The 17,803-nt window shown below is 39.1% G+C and overlaps 1 protein-coding gene across 6 annotated transcripts in view; it reads left to right on the top strand.

Moving 5' to 3' along the window:
- LOC103476653 (vang-like protein 1) overlaps positions 1-15,863 on the top strand; it is a 38,437-nt gene extending 22,574 nt beyond the window's left edge. For 5 of the 6 annotated variants that reach the window (XM_008429130.2, XM_017307923.1, XM_017307924.1 and 2 more), the window contains 6 exons: positions 6,759-7,190; positions 7,500-7,675; positions 12,484-12,617; positions 14,158-14,305; positions 14,801-15,035; positions 15,197-15,863. In XM_008429130.2, coding sequence (XP_008427352.1) covers positions 6,759-7,190; positions 7,500-7,675; positions 12,484-12,617; positions 14,158-14,305; positions 14,801-15,035; positions 15,197-15,457 — 1,386 coding nt within the window. In that variant the 3' untranslated portion in view covers positions 15,458-15,863. Of the gene's footprint in view, positions 1-509; positions 1,396-6,758; positions 7,191-7,499; positions 7,676-12,483; positions 12,618-14,157; positions 14,306-14,800; positions 15,036-15,196 lie in introns of those variants that run through there. The other variant, XM_008429144.2, reaches the window with a different exon arrangement.
- The last annotated feature ends 1,940 nt before the right edge of the window (positions 15,864-17,803 follow it).

Here is a 17,803-nt window from a genome sequence, read left to right as displayed (position 1 = left end):
GCCTTTTTGGCAATTTCTCCACTCACCTTGACTTTCTACATCCATCTTGAATCTACGTGAGATCATCTATTAGGCACATTGTGAGTGATGTTCTACAGTCTACCTCAAACACAAGTTTAGTTTTCCTCTATTTTGTAGCCAGCTTCAGTAGTACTGAAGTATTAATCGACCTATTATTGTACGGTTAGAGTGAGGCACAAAGAAATATGCTCCTCAGGGTTTTTGGTCGGAATGGGATGCCATATCAGAGGAAACCAAACATTAGGATGGTCACAATAATGGATTTTAATGGATGATAAATTGTCCCAGAAGTTATTGCGACAAATGATAATGTTGCTTTGATACCATTTTAGAGGAATATAATGGAATAATAATGTAAGAACAAATTCTCAATATCAATAAACTTTAAATTCTAATGAACATTGAACATTGGAACTGGAAGACATTTGAAACATCCAAAATAAATAAACTAAACAACAATTAAAATTAATTATGAAGTCCCTGTTAACAAAATGATCCTTCAAAAATGGAGCTACTTGAGACCAAACTGAAGAAGAAAAACGATGAACGATGAGCTCGTTATAATTTATCATTTGTTTAATTGATTTATTAAGCAGAGCTATGAGCCACAAAAATGTGAAATTAGTGAAAGGTGACAAACAAAACAAGCAGAAATGATGCATCTCTAAAGTATTTGTAACCTGATCTGAACTCTGGTGTAGCAGAGTTGAAACTTTGAGAAATCTAAATAGTTCATAAAACAAAAGAGACCGCGACCTGACTCTGATGACATCGAGCGTTTGGAGTGGCTGTGTTTTACCTCCCCAGAAGCACACACACACACGAACACACGTGAACACGCATGTGACGGTTCCCGTGGCGGCACGGAGACGCCGCGGTGCTCACTGGGTCAGAAGCAATAATCGTAGAGTGGTGCTGAGGAGAGAGACGAGCGCAGACTGTGATTGGCTCTTCACCCCCTCCTTCCCAACTCCTCTTCATCTCCCTGTGCTGCTTCGCTCCGCGTCTTCCCTCACAAAGCCCCTCACATTATGCGCCAAGTGAGCATGCCGTCCCATACAATACCTCCTGAGGCATGATGGGAGAGGTTTCTATATAAAGACGGATAAAGCGAGGGGTAGGGGGGCGGACGGACAGTCGGTGAGGTCACACTCCGGGATGAATCGCCGTGGTTCAGTACCGACTGGAGCGCCAAGCTGAAGTTCAGAAACCGGATTATTTCGGATGCTGTCGCCAACGGTGATGGAGGAAGGAGACGAGGTTCTGCAGGTGCTGGAGGTTGGAGAGGCAGTAGAGGAAGTAAAGGAGGTGATCATCAGCACCATAGAAGAAGAAATCCGCAGGAGCTCACCTCTAAACTCTAAAACGAGCCAGGTACGATTGACACGTCGGTTGGCTAATCTGATTACCGCCGTAGCGACCGGATTACTCGCTGGCTCTTAATTCGCTGCCAACAACAGATGTTGACTTTTAATTTTCAGAGTTGTTTTAGTTCCTAATGAAATCATCTGCATGATCTGGGGTGCGTTTGCGCTCAGGCGTAAACTTTAAACGGCTCTGTTTACATGTGGCGCTCTTAGATCCAACGCTGCTGCAACACGGGATGTTTATGAAAGCAGCCAGACTGGAAAGAAAACACAGGTGTCTCCTGATCACGACCCATAAACATATTTACAGAAAATTTAGCAGGTTTTTATTGAATATTTTTCAGTATTTCTTGTCCCAACTCTCCAAGTTGGTTCAGTTTTCCATTGTCATGTTTTTTCCTTGTTTCCTTCCTTGTCCTGACAAGTTCCTGGCAGCCGCACACATCATCCACCGTGTTGAAGCTGCAGCGAGGAGCTCCTGGGGAATGCATGTTGCTGTATTTTTCACAAACAGACTCACGCACCTTGTCAGCCTCCCAGGAGTAAACAGCGTTCCTGCACTTAGAGCTGAACAACAGAAATCAGGCTTTTAGTGGACGCTTCATTTACTGTGACGGACAATAGATGTTATTTATACTCCAGCAGAGAAAGAACCATCTAACCCTTCATACTCATTGGATTTTTTAAAAGATTTTCTTACTTTGTGGTGACTGTTATTCATGATTTGTGTGAAATAAAAACACAAACGCTTTAAAAAATCAAAATAATTGGGCTCATACTTCAGTTAAATCACGGGCGTCACACTCATTTTCGTTTTGGACCGAATCACCATCATTAAGGCTCTTAAAGGGCCGGTTGTGCCAAAGTGTATTGATAAAACCTGTTCACAAACTGTTAAAATGTCAATGAATTCTTAAACTTATATAATATTATTGAACATCTTTCCAGGCTCTCCAGTATTTTGTCTTGATTTTGCAAGAAATTCCTCAATAATTCTCAAGAAACTGGAAAGACTGATTGTTATAATTAGCAGTAAACAGAGAAAACTACATTAATTTGATTTATGACATAATATTTAAGCACAATTAGTGTTTAGTCTAGAATCTAGAGGGCCACATTAGAAGCAACAGTGGGCTGGATTTGGTCCACGCCCCTTGACTTTGACACATGTGATGTAAATGCTATTTGGAAATTTTCTGGATGAGTTTCTATCAGTTTTTGCACATCTAGAAACTTAAATTTCCCTCAATTTCACTCAGATTCGTTGCAATGCATCTGGAAACATGCATTCTTTTTTAAAGTCAATTCAATCTTGACTTTGACTAGACCATTCTAAGCTATGGATCTCATGCAGGTTCCTCTGACCTGCTTTCTTGTCTCTCTATTAACTTATTACGTTAATAGAAAGAGTCAGTTTAAAGTTCACCCAGATTAAAATCTGTAAATCTGCAGAACTGAGCAGAAAAAAATCACATAATTCCTAAAATAAATAGTGACAAAGCCATTTTTTTAAACAAAGAAAATGAACATTTTACCTAAATGTTGTTTAAAACGTTGCTTTTCTGACATTTCCGAAAATCTGAGGTTTTAAACGTTGGCATGGTTTTTAATTTGGACATTTTAATGTAGCGTAAAGTTGGTTTAAATGAGCGTTTGACGCTCAGCATCAAATTTTCCATGTTGAAGCATTTAGTTTACAGTTTTTAGGGATTTTTATCAGACAAAAATCCTTTTGCATCTAATCTGCCGACTTCTGTTGTGCTTTTACTTTGAATTTGTAACATAGACTCTTGTTTTTGTTATGGATGTTTGCCTCTCTGCTGGATTAGAGCAATTTTTTATGCCTTTAGTTTGTATAATTTGTCAGTCCTGAGATCTAAATCAGCACTAATGATATTCTGGTATGTAGCCGCTTACTCTGAGAACTTTTTTATTGAATTTAAGAAAGAAAGTTGAGACGAAGTTGGCATTCTGTCATCTTATAGCATGCAAAGTTTATTCTAATGATACATTTTTGTTTTAACATCATCTGATTATGATTATATAACATATATATTTTTATGTTTAAAGGTTAAAAAGCCTTAAAAAGGCTTTTTAAGACGTCAGATTGTGTCATTAACTCTTTAAAAACCAGAATTTAAAACTGAAAACTGACTTTTCATGGCTGAAGCAACATCTTCACCTCTGTTTGAACTGTACTTTTTTATCTAGGTCTTAATCTTCGTATGATTAATGTTGAGTAAATCGGTGAGGCACATTCTCTCTCTTTCTTTTTAAAAAAATCTTTTTATTCTTCCTTTCCTGTTGAATATTTTATTTAATTTCAGCTCCTTCCATAATACGAGCTGCTGGGCCAAAATCCTCACTGCAGCTGTAGAATAAGAGCAGATCTGACAGCTTCTGGGTAGCGGTGTGTGTTTTCACGGTGCACTGTGTGTGTGTGTGTGTGCGTGTGTGTGCGTGTGCACACGTGCGTGTGCATGTGTGAGTGTGCAGAGGATTTCTATGTCTGTACTTCCCTGAATCAATTGTTTTTCTGTTTTTAATTGGCCGTCTGGTTATTGAACATCCACACCAAACCAACAAAAGAACGAATAAAATGAACATTGAGGCAGGGCTGGCCAAAGCCTTTTTGGGGGCCCTGGGCAGATTTTCATTTGGGCCCCAAGTTGAGTAACTTGTATGAATATTTCTGGCTTTTCTACCCACTTTTATTAAATTTTAATCAGTTTTTTATTGAAAGAAACTGATTTGCAAAAAAATTTTTTTGTCTGATATTTTTTGCTACTTATATAAATTATTGTCATTTTTATCCTTAAAATACCAAAATTTCCTCTTAACTTTATGTCTTGGCCATTTTTTTCTAAATGCTGCAATTGTTTGGTTTAAATTGCAGCATTTAGTTAAGTTAAACGATGTTAAGACGACTTGTCTCTTGTTGCTAAATCAACTTCAGGAACTTTAATTTCTGAGTTAAAACCAAAACTATTTCCTTTTTGACTTAAATTGCATTTTGAAAGCAGCAGGTGGACTTTCAGTTTCAAGTTAAGCCACCTTCAAATGGTTTAGGTGGGAGTTTTTTTGAGGTTTGAAAACGGTTTATTTCTCAAAACTGCAACAGAAACACGTTTTGTTTTTACTTTACACGAGTCACAATATTAACTATGAAGAAGAAAACAACAGGAAGTTGTTGGAGGATGCCGTTTTTTAATCACTTATCATGTGAACAAACTTATTCATGCCGCGTTTCTTATTTGATAAAAACACAGTAATTGTGAAATAGTGGTTTTTCAACATTAGTGGAATATTGACCAAAATGTTTTTCCCGTTTTTAGGAGACAAATAGCCAACATTTTGCATTAACCTGGCTGATTACTCTCATGTTGTTCTCTTCTGCAAACTCTCTCTTCCATATTTGGCTCAAGCAGAAATAATTTATTTGTTGCTTAATGAGCTCTCCCTTTGCCTTGCAGCTGCAATTCCTCCCCATTTGTTGAATCCTATGAATAAGGATGAACTTTGGTTTTAATTGGACTGAGGTTTGATTTAAAACGGCCGATGTCAGGTATGTGGTCCCATGTGAACTCTGACCCTGTGAACCCGGCTCCTGCATTCCAGAGCCTAGTTCAGCCCTCATGAGGTCGGCCGGTGGACATTTCTCTCTCTGGAGAAATGCGGAAAGTGACACGGAGATTTATAGCCGCAGGTGAAAAGCCAGATGAATCTGAGGTGAAGAGCCGACATGTCAGCAGCTCTGACTGATATTCTGCTGCACCTATAAATGGAATAAAATCCTCAAAGTATTCGCAAATCTCAGAAATCAAATAATTTTGGTTTTTTTAATTCATACAGTCCACTTTGGGGGATTTGTTTCTCTTTCTGCAGGTGTAGGAGACTTTTCTTGTTTTCTCTTTATTCCTTTTCCTCTTTCCCTCTTTAGCTCTTAACTAACTTTTGCCTACAGTTTGTGTTTTGACACACAGGATTGTCCAGAAAGTTTACCCTTAATCTGGAATAAACTCTGTTACATGTGTTTACAAACCAGAAATTCACCTGACACACACCTGCAGTTTTTGTTGAAGTTTCATACGTTTTTTTATTGAAAGAAACTGATTTGGAAAAATTTTCTTTTCCCCAATTTTGTTATTTGTTTGTTACTTATAGAAATTATTGTCATTTTATCCTTAAAATATAAACATTTCCTCATAACTTTATATCTTGGTCTGTTTTTGCCTTGCATGTTGTGAAATAATTATTTGGTTTAAATTTCAGTATTAAGTTAAAATTCAAGATTAATGACTTTAAAAAAAAACAATGTTTAGACGACTTGTCTCTTGTTAAATCAACTTCATGAACTTTAATTTCTGAGTTAAAACCAAAACAATTTTATTACAAAAAAAAAATCTGTAATAATTTTTTGTCATAAAATTTTTTTTGGAAAATAAGATTTTTCATGTGATTTCATGAGAAATCTCACAAAAGCTCGTTCCCTGCTCTTGATTAAGATCTGCACTTTACAAAATCACATATTTCAATAAAATTATGTTTCTGGTACATATTGTATCACATGTCAGTGTTGTTCTTTCATGCAATGTTCTATTCTCAGCCTCCATTCGCCCGCGCTGCGGTTGCTGTGTGAAGCTTCCTTATGTCTGTTGTTTTAAGCGCCGTTATCAGCGGATGCAGTCAGACTCAGACGTCAGCACATGGCCCACTTGGCAGCTCCTCACTTCTGTTTTCTTCTTCCACTTGAACCACACTTCTTTCTTTCTTGTAGGCCTAAAATGGATAAAAAAGCGTCTTAACGTGCAGAAAATGCATTTTTATTCAAAATTGCTTCTCTAAAAGTCAATCAATTCCAATAGTTAATTGTTTTTTTTTAGCTAAAATTGACTTAAAATGTCTAAAAACAGTAAAATGTTGTATCTTTTACTTACAGTCATTATGTCTGATGATGAATTGTTCCAGAAATTATTGCGGTAAATTATATAATATTGTTATTTTGAGACCATTTTCAAGTAATATAACGGTAATGGCATAAAAATTGAAGAATAGATTCTCAAAGATGAATAAATTGTAAGTTCTAATGAACATTTAACACTCAAATAACCAATCAAACACAGAAATCAACAACTGAAACATTACATTTTGCTAAATGCTGTCATTACACATCAAAATGTTGGCTAGTGTGTCATTTATTACAGTTCCAAAGCAACTCGGGTCTGGATTTAAAGGGACTCAGTGTTCCGGCTGTTTTACAGTTTTCTGGAAGTTTATGTAAATAAACAAATCAATGAAGTTATTGGGACTAACGCAGCAAACTGAAGACTTTCGTTTCCAGTTAACTGACTAATTGATTTATTGATTCAGGATGATAACTGGGGGGAGACCACCACCGCCGTCACCGGCACCTCGGAGCACAGCTTGTCCCAGGAGGACATCGTCCGCATCACCAAAGACCTGGAGGACAGCGTGGGGCTGGACTGCCGCCGCTATGTCACCCGCTCCATTGCCGTGATCCTGGGCCTGCTGGTGTTCTTCACGCCGCTCGCCTTCCTCGTGTTGCCTCACATCCTCTGGCCGGACAAGCAGCAGCGCTGCGAGACGGCCTGCGAGGGGCTCGTCATCTCCGTGGCCTTCAAGCTGCTCATCCTGCTGCTGGCGGTCTGGGCGCTCTTCTTCCGGCCGGCGCGGGCGGGCCTCCCGCGCGTCTTCGTCTTCAGGATCCTGCTGGCGGTGCTGGTGCTCCTCTTCGTCACCTCCTACTGGCTCTTCTACAGCGTCCGGATACTCCATTCACAAGTACGTGAAAAGACCTACGGCTTTCTCTGCTGAAACTAAAAAGTAGAGCTGGAAATGGAGGGTATTCTTCAGAGACATTTTAAGAGGTTTGATACGCTGCAGACATATTTATTTTTAATGTCAAGCAAAACACAGATTTCTGCTCCCTGCAGTGATGTGTTTACTGTGTGAGTCATAATTTTAAATCCCATTTGGTGGAGGTTTAAAAGGATGCAGATGCTCTACATCTAGTTTTACACCGCTTCTTCTTGTGCTGCATATTCAGAGAATGATTATTTGGTTAAAAATGAGCCATGTTTGTTCCCGTAGGACCCGGACTACAAGGACATTGTGCAGTACGCGGTGTCCCTGGTGGACGCTCTGCTTTTCATCCACTACCTGGCCGTCGTCCTGCTGGAGCTCCGGCAGCTCCAGCCATGTTACTCCGTCTGTGTCACGCGCGCCACGGACGGCGAGACGCGGCACTACAACCTCGGACAGCTCAGGTGAGCAGAACACCTGCCACGATTTCCTCTGCTTTTCTTTCCATTTAAGGGAAATTGATGACCAAACCAACGTGGCTCTATGTGAAAATATAATTTACACCCTTCTGAAATTATGAAATGACTATAATTTGACTCAGTTTTATTCACCAGACTGATTTTTTCCAGACCTGTACAATCAGAACCTGGCTAACAATATGAAGTCGACTAAAAGATCTAAAAAACAAAACATTGTTTTCTGATCTAAAGCAATTCAAGAAGAGATGAGAAAGCATTAACATTTATTAGTTTGGAAAGGTTACAGTGTTGGGCACCGCTAGCTAAAAAGCTAGTTGTGCTAACCTTGAACATTAGCTATGCTAAAGCTAAAGTGCTAAGTGTAGCTAATGCTTAGTGCTAATTTGCATCAGTTACGCTAATGCTTTCTTGCATTCTCACTCATTAGCATGCTAATGCTAGCTAGCAATAATGCTAATTAGTGTTAGCATTAGTCATATTCAATGCACTAAATTCAACCATGTAGATAAGAGTACCAACAAAATGGCTCTCAAAAACTTTTTTGAAATTTTAGCATTATGCAATTTACACCCTTTGTTGTTTGTTCCTGTATTAATTTGTTCATTTATTTATAACACTTGCTTAACAGTGTTTTTTTTTAAAGAGAGAATGAGGAGAGAAAACAGAACTGCCAAAATAAAAGCATGACTATAAACTGCTTGAAAAATTTTTTAGCAATCAATAACAAAAACCTCAACACAAATAAAAGTTTACAAAACAGAAAATTATATTAGAGTTTATCTGGAACCTTTAATTTAGTTATTTTGGAGAAGCTAAGTCTGTGCAGTTAGCCAAAGCACAAAGTGAAAAGCTATGCTAGTAGCAAATTAGCTACTTTGGGTCTCCTGTGAACAATCAGTGTTGAAGCTGAACAATTTTTAAATAAGATTATGTCCATATCTGAGAATAAAACATGCTTTTTTAAAGGAACGTTGCATTGTTCACTAACTAACATTCTGCGTGTGCTCAGATAGAAAAACAACACTCTATTTGTCTGGTTCACATACGTGCAGGTTGGTTTGGATAGCTTTCTATGTGAGAATGTATTTTCTCAATTAGTGACTGACAAACCTGGAAATCTCAGGACTTCCTGAAACAACAAGACGGAGGAAGAGAAGTGTACGAATATCGACGAGAAGGCAAAAACAAAAACATGTGAAGGAGACGAAGGCAGAATGAAACCCAGAAACTGGGACACCTCAAGTCAAAGATGGTTGAATATTCCACAGTGAGAGGAAGGATTTCATCGGGTTGAGCCTCAAAGACAAAATGAAAATGAATTTTTCAGTTCAGGATGAGGAGGGGAAGACTTCAGAGAAGAGGAAAGAGGAGAAAACACTGGAGGAATAGAAAAAAAGGTTTAATAGTTAATGCAGGAGTCATGTTGAAGAATCCAACAGAGTCGTGTTTGTTGATGTGGAGGAAAGCAAAACCGTGTTTATGTCAGCTCTACGTGAAATCAGCGTTTTTAGCTGAACGCAGCAGCTCTGGGTCGCGGTTTCTCACACGCCTGTTGCTCATGGCTTACGATAAAACCTGATGGATTTATGGATGAAGCTTCTTTTCATGACGGCTACCAGAAATCTGACCCGAATTCTTTACAACTTAAAGCCAACATGCAGGTGCACTTCTCATGTTGCTCATTCGCTTTCGTCACATTATGAGCGTACAGCTTACTGCAAAAACATTCGTAGCTGTTGGAGATTCAAGTGTGAATATCTTAAATAAACAGCTTAGAAGTAGTTATTGTTTAGAGCCAATAAATCCTTAATATTGATGAAAAAGAACCTGTTCAATATTCAGATTATTTCACAGACAATATAGGAAAAATGAATGGTTTTTAGTGAAATAATCTGCCACTGAAACTAGAACTTTTTCATCAATATGAAAGATTTATTGACTATTATTAAAACAATATGTTGCTAAAAGGTTACTGGTAAGTTAGTAAAATGCACCTCTCCATTGAAAACCTTGTTTTTCCATCAAATATCGGTTTCTGAACTGAGTTAAAACATTAGTATTGTTTTTTCTAAATGAATATGAACTTGTTTGAGGAAAGCGCTGCATCTGTTTCGTTATTTTTCTGCTAATAAATACAGATAAATTATTGCTTGTAATTTCGGAGACACGTTGTCAGTAGTTCATAGAATAAAAGAACAATGTTCATTTTACTCAAACATAAACCTGTGAAAAGTAAAATCGGAGAAGCTGATCATTTTTAGTGGTCTCTTCATTTTTTCCAGAGCTGTATCTAAATTATTTGAACTAAAAACTAAATCAAAACTACTCAGATTTTTTTCTCTCTCTCTGAAATTAAATCAGACTGACATTTTTGTTTTAAAACTTTTGTTTTAGTGATTTTTTTGGGCTCCTCTGCTCATCTGACACCGAACGCGACAGAAGGAGTGAGATTGTAACGTTTGTGATGCGGTAAATGAGCCGTCGCTGAAAGCAGAAAGTGGAAGCAGAAGGAGGACAGAGTGCGGATAAAGAGCCTCCATCAGTGGGTCAGAGGTCACGCTGTTATCCTCGTCTGGGATAATAGGAAGCGCATGCTGTAGGCTGGTGATATTAAGTTAGCAGACAAAAGGCTGGACACAAACCTCTGCATGGAGAGCGTGTTTAATATCTGGAACAGAATAAAGGCGCTAAGCAGTTAACTTGGATGGAAATTCCTCATCCAGAGCCGATTACCACCGCTTCACAAATGCACCGTCGTGTCGTGTCGTGTTTAAAGTTTCCACACCAGCCCACAAAGCAAAAGAGCAGGATTATCTCATTTCCGTTTGGAAAGGGTGGACCAGGGTTTCCTGTACTTAAAGGGGGCAAGAAAAGATCGAAAGTACCTCGTCTGATGGGAAAGAGCAGCAAAATGTGGAGCGTTTATAGAGGAACTGTTTGGTGCTCAAACGTTTTTATAAACCTGTTTTGCAGTGGACAGCTAATGCATTAATAGCGGCTCATCGTTTAGCGCTTTTGCTAACTTTGAAAATATTCAGCGCACTTGCGTTCATTTTTACGTATCAATTGTGAAGAGCTAATTTATTTATATTTACATATCAGTTGAAATTTTGGTTACCAAATTTTAGGAATTCTTTGTTTATTTTCAAGCTTTTATTTTGAAGTGTGTTTTTACGCTGCAGTTCTGTTTCCTGTTTATTTCAAACTTAAAGGAACCAAATAAAGCAAAAAACATAAAATAAACATAAATCTAATAATCTTAATTAAAGTTAGCATTTTAGCGTTAGCATGACTTATGTCTATTATTTGTGCTTTAGATTTAGTGCAGCTAACTTTTAGGTTACTGTTTTAAATACTACAATAACAAAAACTATAACATTTAAACTAACAACGTTAATACTATTTACAGTTGTCTAAGTTTAGCTACTAATTATAAACTGCTGGCGTTACCAGTTTGAGGTGATTAATAGCGCTTCCTGGAACGCGAGGCAGCTTATTATATTATAAGAGCAGATGATTTATGGAGTATAACATGTGAAAACAGCCTGCCTGTGTACAGTCGGTTTAATAGTCCTGGGCTGTGGAAGACAAGACCCGGCACGCAGCGATGCCGATCCAAGCTGCAGCTGCCGACTCGTCTCTCATGACATCAAGTTTCACGTTTGAAAACATGGAGGGTCATCCTGTCATCTGGGCAGATTCACAGCTGATTGCAGTCAAATCTAAGAAGAAGAGCTTAATATTTAGAAAAGTGAATGACTTTTTGAGCTGCAGCTCATCTGTCACCAACCTGTCAGGAAGAGCTGCGACGGCGACCTTCATTAAGTAAATCTAGAGAAAATACATGAAGTGGTTTCCTGTTGATCCTTCTCTTTGAAATGTGACAAAACATTTGGGAAATTCCCCACAAAGCCATTAATTTTACTGCTGCAGCATTAATCCACTGTGAACACGTCCAGGTTTTATCATGTTACAACCACAAACTAAATATTTGATACACACCTTTTTATTTCAGACTTTATAATAGTTGGATAAATATCAGCCAAGTTTATTTGTTTCACCAACGAGGCGGTTCAAAGTGCTTTACATGATGAAAACACAAAAATCAACAATTCAAACATTACGTCTAGCTAAATGCAGCCAATACACATCAAAATGTTAAAATAAATAAAAGTATATTCAGAATTAGTTCTTCCTTTAAATCCGTATTTGTGGAGAGCATAACTAACTACACTTTTTAGTGAAAAGATTGAAAATTACTAATTATTTTCCAACTACTTACACTGAAAACATTTTTTTGTCTAGTTTCTATTGTAAATATCTTATAACACTTGGAATAAGACAAAACCAACTTACAAGTAACTTTTCAATTAGGAAATAAGTTCTAGTTTCATTTTTTTATTTATAACAAGACAGTTTTGCCTTTTAATAAGTGAAATAATCTGTTTGTAGTTGTTCACTGATTAAATGTGAAAGGCTGAAGGAGTGTAAATACTTTCTAATTTGTTTTTCATGATTCCTCCATGGTTCCTTCATGCTCCCTGCTGGGCGGCGCTTTAATCCTCAAGAAATGCTTCTTTTTGAGTCATATATATTTGAAAGTGAGCCAAAAATCTCCTCCATCTGTTATTTCGTCTTCCTCAGGAGCATTTTCAGACCTGCAGCAGGTTTCTAGTACCTTATACTGAAAGGGAAATGTCTTGTGGCGTGTTTTCCTGTTTCCTTGTCCATCAGTCCAGAGCAGCTTTGGGCCTCAACGCCTCTCTGATTCTGCTTCCTCTTGTTTCCTCCAGTATTCAGCGGGCCGCCCTGGCCGTCATAGAGCACTACTACTGCGACTTCCCCATCCACAACCCGGCTCTGCTTTCTGCATCCAAGTCCCGGGCGGCCAAGCACCTGGCCGGCCTCAAGGTCTACAACGTGGACGGTGAGTCGTCTGGAGCGTATTTGGGCTTTTTATAACACTTCTGCACATCAGTGTCAAACCCAAGGCCAGTGGGCCTAATTTGGCCCGCCATGAGGTCTTATGTGGCCCACAGGACAAGTAAACAGAACCTTGAAATTAGCCATTGTACGCTTAAATCATATTTTATCATTTCAATGAAAGCAGTTTTTAACGGAAGAGAATTTGGGCCATAGACATTTTTTAAATTATTTTTTCACAAAATTTTGACTTTTATTTTCTCAGAATTTAGACTTTTTTCTTAGAATGTACCAGAATTATTCTGACTTTAATCTTCTAAGATCAAATATCAGAATTTGGGGTGTGGGGGTCTGGGGGAAAAAAAGTCAAAATTATGAGAAAAAAGACAAAACTATGAGGGACAAAAAGTCAAAATTATGAGAGTAAAAAGTCAAAATTCTCCCTTTAAACTCTAAATAGAACCGTCAAGATAACAGCGTACTTTATGTTGACTGATAAAAAGTCACATTTGCCATCATACATAGGAGCAAATATTTCTAAATTACTACCACAAACACTTTTTTATTGCAAAGAAAAATCACAAAAACAATCATAAAATCCTGGAGTGACTGTAAATATGTTCAGTATTATTTAATTTTAAGACTTTATTTATATTTTAACGGGTTTTATTAATACATTCTGGCCCTTTAGGAACTTTTATGATCTTGATTTAACACATTTCTGTGCTTTATTTTTAAACACATTCATGCCGTTTTCTTCCCTCAGTAACCACTCCCACTCTGAACAGTGTTGCCAGCACCTTCTGTGATAAACTCACAGTTTCTGATGAAAAAATATATTAATGAGCCCCGAAATGAAGCAGAAAATCTGCCTTTTCAACCCAGCAGCTTGTATTAACTCGTTTAATGCTGGAAGGCAGAAATTGATCTCTTAATGCAACATAATTGTGGAAAGTTGCATGAAGCCTGGATGATTTGTACTTAATGTGCAAAACTGCAAGCAGGCTGAGTTAATCTCCTTAATAATAACTTTATTTCTCCTCATTTGCCCTGACGCTAACCCCTTTAAGACGTCTTTGAGGCTAGACTGAAAACCTACCTGTGGGACAGTAAGTATGCGGAGATGTTTCTGCTGCTCAAACACACAGCACTCTTCAGTCTGCATGCCACAGGTTGAGGGAAAAGTTTCACGCTGGTGTCAGCTGGCAGGAATGTAACACAACCCCTCCATTAAATTATCACCGTCCCTGAGGCGTACTCAAGATTCATTCAGGCGCTTAAGTTAGCCGCTCGAGTTAGCCACCTTAAGTCAGTAGACGGTTGTCGTTCCTCCCTCGAGTGTCGCTATTCTTCATTTTTATTCTGCAGCAGCTGCTCAGAGGCTTCCTCTGCTTCTCTTTCTGCTGCGTTTTGAGAGAGAGACGATAATCTGCTTGATTAAATGTCGTTTCTAAGCACCCGAGCGACTTTAAGTGATTTTTACAATGACGGATGAGCTTTTTCTTTGATTTCTCTTCAAGTCTGTTGATTTCTGCTGATTTCAGGTCCGGGGAACAACGCCTCAGCGGGAATAGCCCAGTCCCAGTCCAGAGCCATGATCGCGGCCGCAGCCCGGCGCCGCGACACCAGCCACAACGAGCTCTACTACGAAGAGGCCGAGCACGAGAGGCGTGTCCGCAAACGCAGGGCGCGGTGAGTTTGGAAGCCACGAAAATTAAACTTGTGCGACAAAAACGAAGGACAAAATTCTCATAATTAGAGAGCCATCTTATCTCGCCATCTGAAATTTGAAGGCAGGAATCAAATGAGGAAAGTTTGGTGGAGGGAAAACAAACTCTCCCTCCACCTACAGAGACAGAGTTAGTTAGTCCAACCATGCGTGAGATTAAAGGATTTCTCAAACATGAATGAAAGAATCAACTCCAGGGAATAACATCATAACATGATGTAAAGCTAAAAGTAAATTGATATTACATATGCAACAGACTGGCGAACTGTCCAGGTTGTACCCCGCCTCTCGCCCGGAACGTTAGCTGGAGATGGGCACCAGCAACCCTCCCGACCCCACTGAGGGACAAGGGTGTAAAGAAAATGGATGGATGGATAAAACTGACCCTTTAAAATGAAGTCAGAGTTGGACAGGTGTGCCATAGCTGTTCCTCATTTGTTTGCTGTGCTTCCTCCCAGACTGGTGGTGGCAGTAGAGGAGGCCTTCACCCACATCAAGCGCATGCAGGAGGAGGAGCCGAAGAAGGCCCCAGGGGACGTGATGGACCCCCGAGAGGCGGCTCAAGCCATCTTCCCCTCCATGGCGCGCGCCCTGCAGAAGTACCTGAGGACCACCAAGCAGCAGCACTGCCACAGCATGGAGAGCATCCAGCAGCACCTGGCCTTCTGCATCACCAACAAACTGACGCCCAAGGTCAGCGCCCGACCTTCTGATGGTCCAATCAGGATTGACATTTTAGATGTTGACAACTTGACAGCTAGCAGCTCATCATCGTCGCTAACAGCTTTTAGCGGTATCTTGCGTGCTGCATTGGGTCTGTTACTTCCTCCTGCTTTGTGCTGTTTTCTGTTCAGGCGTTCCTGGAGGGCTACCTGACGCCGGGACCCACCCTGCAGTACGGCAAGGACCACTGGCTGGGCCGCCGCTGGACTCTGATCAGCGAGGCATCGGTCACCAGCGGCCTGAAGGACGGAAGCGTCTTCTTGCTCAAGTGTGTGGACTTCTGCCTGGTGGTGACGTCCAGGAAGATCCCTTACGTCCAGATGTCGGAGGAATACATCGACCCCAAATCTCACAAGTTTGTCCTGCGACTACAGTCTGAAACCTCGGTGTAGGACACCAGCTATTTTTCTGTTGTGTTTGTTTATTCCTCACCATGTCACGTTGCTTTCAAATGTTGCTAATTAGGGTTTGAAGTTTTTTATATGTACTTTTCTTTGTTTTTAATATATATTAGTATATATATATATATAAATGAATTTATATATCATGTCTAAAATTATTGCTATTTTAATGTTTGACTTGGTGAAAAGAAGAATTGTTGCAGGATTTCACTCACGGGTTTGATCGAGATTAGGTTGTGCACAATACTGTATGTCTGAGTATACAGTCCCTTTCAAAAGTATTAAAGGGGCAGTATATTGTATTTCCAGATACATGGAACCATTTTATAACACAATCAGGTAATTATGCCACCTTCAGTTGTTGTAAAAATGCTTTACATATCAAATATGATGTAAGAGAAATTGGACTTTGTAATTTAACTCTGAAATTGGGCCTCTGTATCTTTAAGAAACTCCTAATGTTTCTGAAACTCCGCCTTCAGGAAGTGACCACAACATTTCTCCTTTATTAACCCTTTAATAACGTTTTCATCAGCGTTTTCATTGAGAAGTGGCTCCTGTAATGAGCTCAGCAGCTCCACCAGGTGTTTGCTAATTGCTGCTGGCTAGTCTGAAGGAGCTGATCGGGGGAGGAGCTTCGTATTGAAGGCAGAGCAAGGTCGAACCAGACGTTTGCACAGCTGAATGGTAACCTTGGAGATCAAAGGATTTCTCAAACATGCATGAAATTGTTATGAGGAAATAACATCAAAACATGATGTAAAGCTAAAAGAAAATATATTTTACATAATACTGCCACTTTAACTTTTCCACATTTTCAGCTGCAAACTTGGGATTTTATTTGATGAACCAACATAAATAGGGCACTGAAGGAAAATCATACAAAATATTTAATTCTGAAAAATATACTCCTAAATAGGGGGATGAGTGAAAGCGGCTGAAAATAAAAGCACACCACACTTTTCAGATTTTTATCTGTTAAAATATTTTCCTTTCTCTGCACAGTTATGTCCTCCTTATGTTGGTTTAACACATAAAATCCTAGTTAATGTAAAAGTTTGCGGTGTTTAAGCTCTTGTAGGGCGCCGTTTGTCATGTTTGATGGATTTTTTTTTTTTTTTTTGAGAACCCGAAGCCAAACATGTCTGGAAAAATTCACTCTAAAGTTCCCAACAGAGACTCAGAACTGATGTCTTTGTTTGGAACTGGAAGACAGATGTAAAAGAAACAGTTTTGGATTTAATCTGCAGTTCTCCGGGTGCATCAACATCATCATCATCATCAGCGACGGCGGGTTGGATAACCAGAAAGTCAAAACGAACTCGCACCCAAAGTCGTGAACTCTTCCACAAAGGTTCAGTAATCCTCTCAGGGCGTTTGTGTCTGCCGCATCTGCCTGACATGACGAGACAGAGCTGCGAGTTTTGAAATAAAAAAATAACTACTGATTTCTGCAGAGCGACTCTGCACCACGTAGCAGCACATCCTGTCAGTTCTACATCTGCTTTACCCTTTTCAAGCAAACGTTTCCAGACTTTAAATGACAGATCTTAATGTTTTTTTACACATTAAAAGCGTTTTTATAAAGAACTGGTTTCTATTGTGAATGAAAATGGGGGCAAAATGTAGCAGTCTTCTTGCTCTTGTAACATTTTGTCCAGTTAAAACTACAAACCAGAACATTTTATTGGTATTTGATGTGATAGAGGAAAATCTGAAAAGTGTGGCATGCACTTATTTCCACCCCCTGACCGTTATCCCTCTACAAACTGAAAATTTTGCACATTCTAATTTGGATATTAGCTCGATTTTCAATGGAGAGCTGCAGTTTGACTTATTCTGGACTTTGACTGGGCCATTCCAACAGCTGTGTGAAGATGACACCCCACCCACATCAAAAAATCCAGTAAATAGTCTGAGTGGTTAGTGCAGGTTTGTGCCGTTAAAATGTTCATTTGTGCAACTTTTGTTTTTGAAAAAACTAGCATTTTAGCTATGGATTTTTTTCCATTTTTTTACCCGTTTGCTGCATAATCAGCAGAAAGTAAGTCAACAATGTGAATATAATTGTTCAGACAACCTCCGAAACCAAAGCACAGTTGAACAGTCATGTTATACACGTAACGGTCACGGCTGCATACCCTGTATTGGCAGAATTCAATTATTGTGGAGAGAGAAAGCTGTGTTAGTGAGAAAGCATTGCTATCTTTAAACATTTCTTGAAATGAGACAAATTTCTTCTTATTCCAAATCTTTATTGAAGTTCAAAACAAAAGAAGCTACACATTGTACAACAGCTGAAAATCTGAAGAATTTAAATGAAGTAGCCCACTTTGG

The sequence above is a fragment of the Poecilia reticulata genome, linkage group LG2 (genome assembly GCF_000633615.1).
Source record: "Poecilia reticulata strain Guanapo linkage group LG2, Guppy_female_1.0+MT, whole genome shotgun sequence".
NCBI lineage: Eukaryota > Metazoa > Chordata > Actinopteri > Cyprinodontiformes > Poeciliidae > Poecilia > Poecilia reticulata.
Note: the sequence above shows the minus strand (reverse complement) of the source record. Positions and strands in the feature narration are given on the sequence as shown.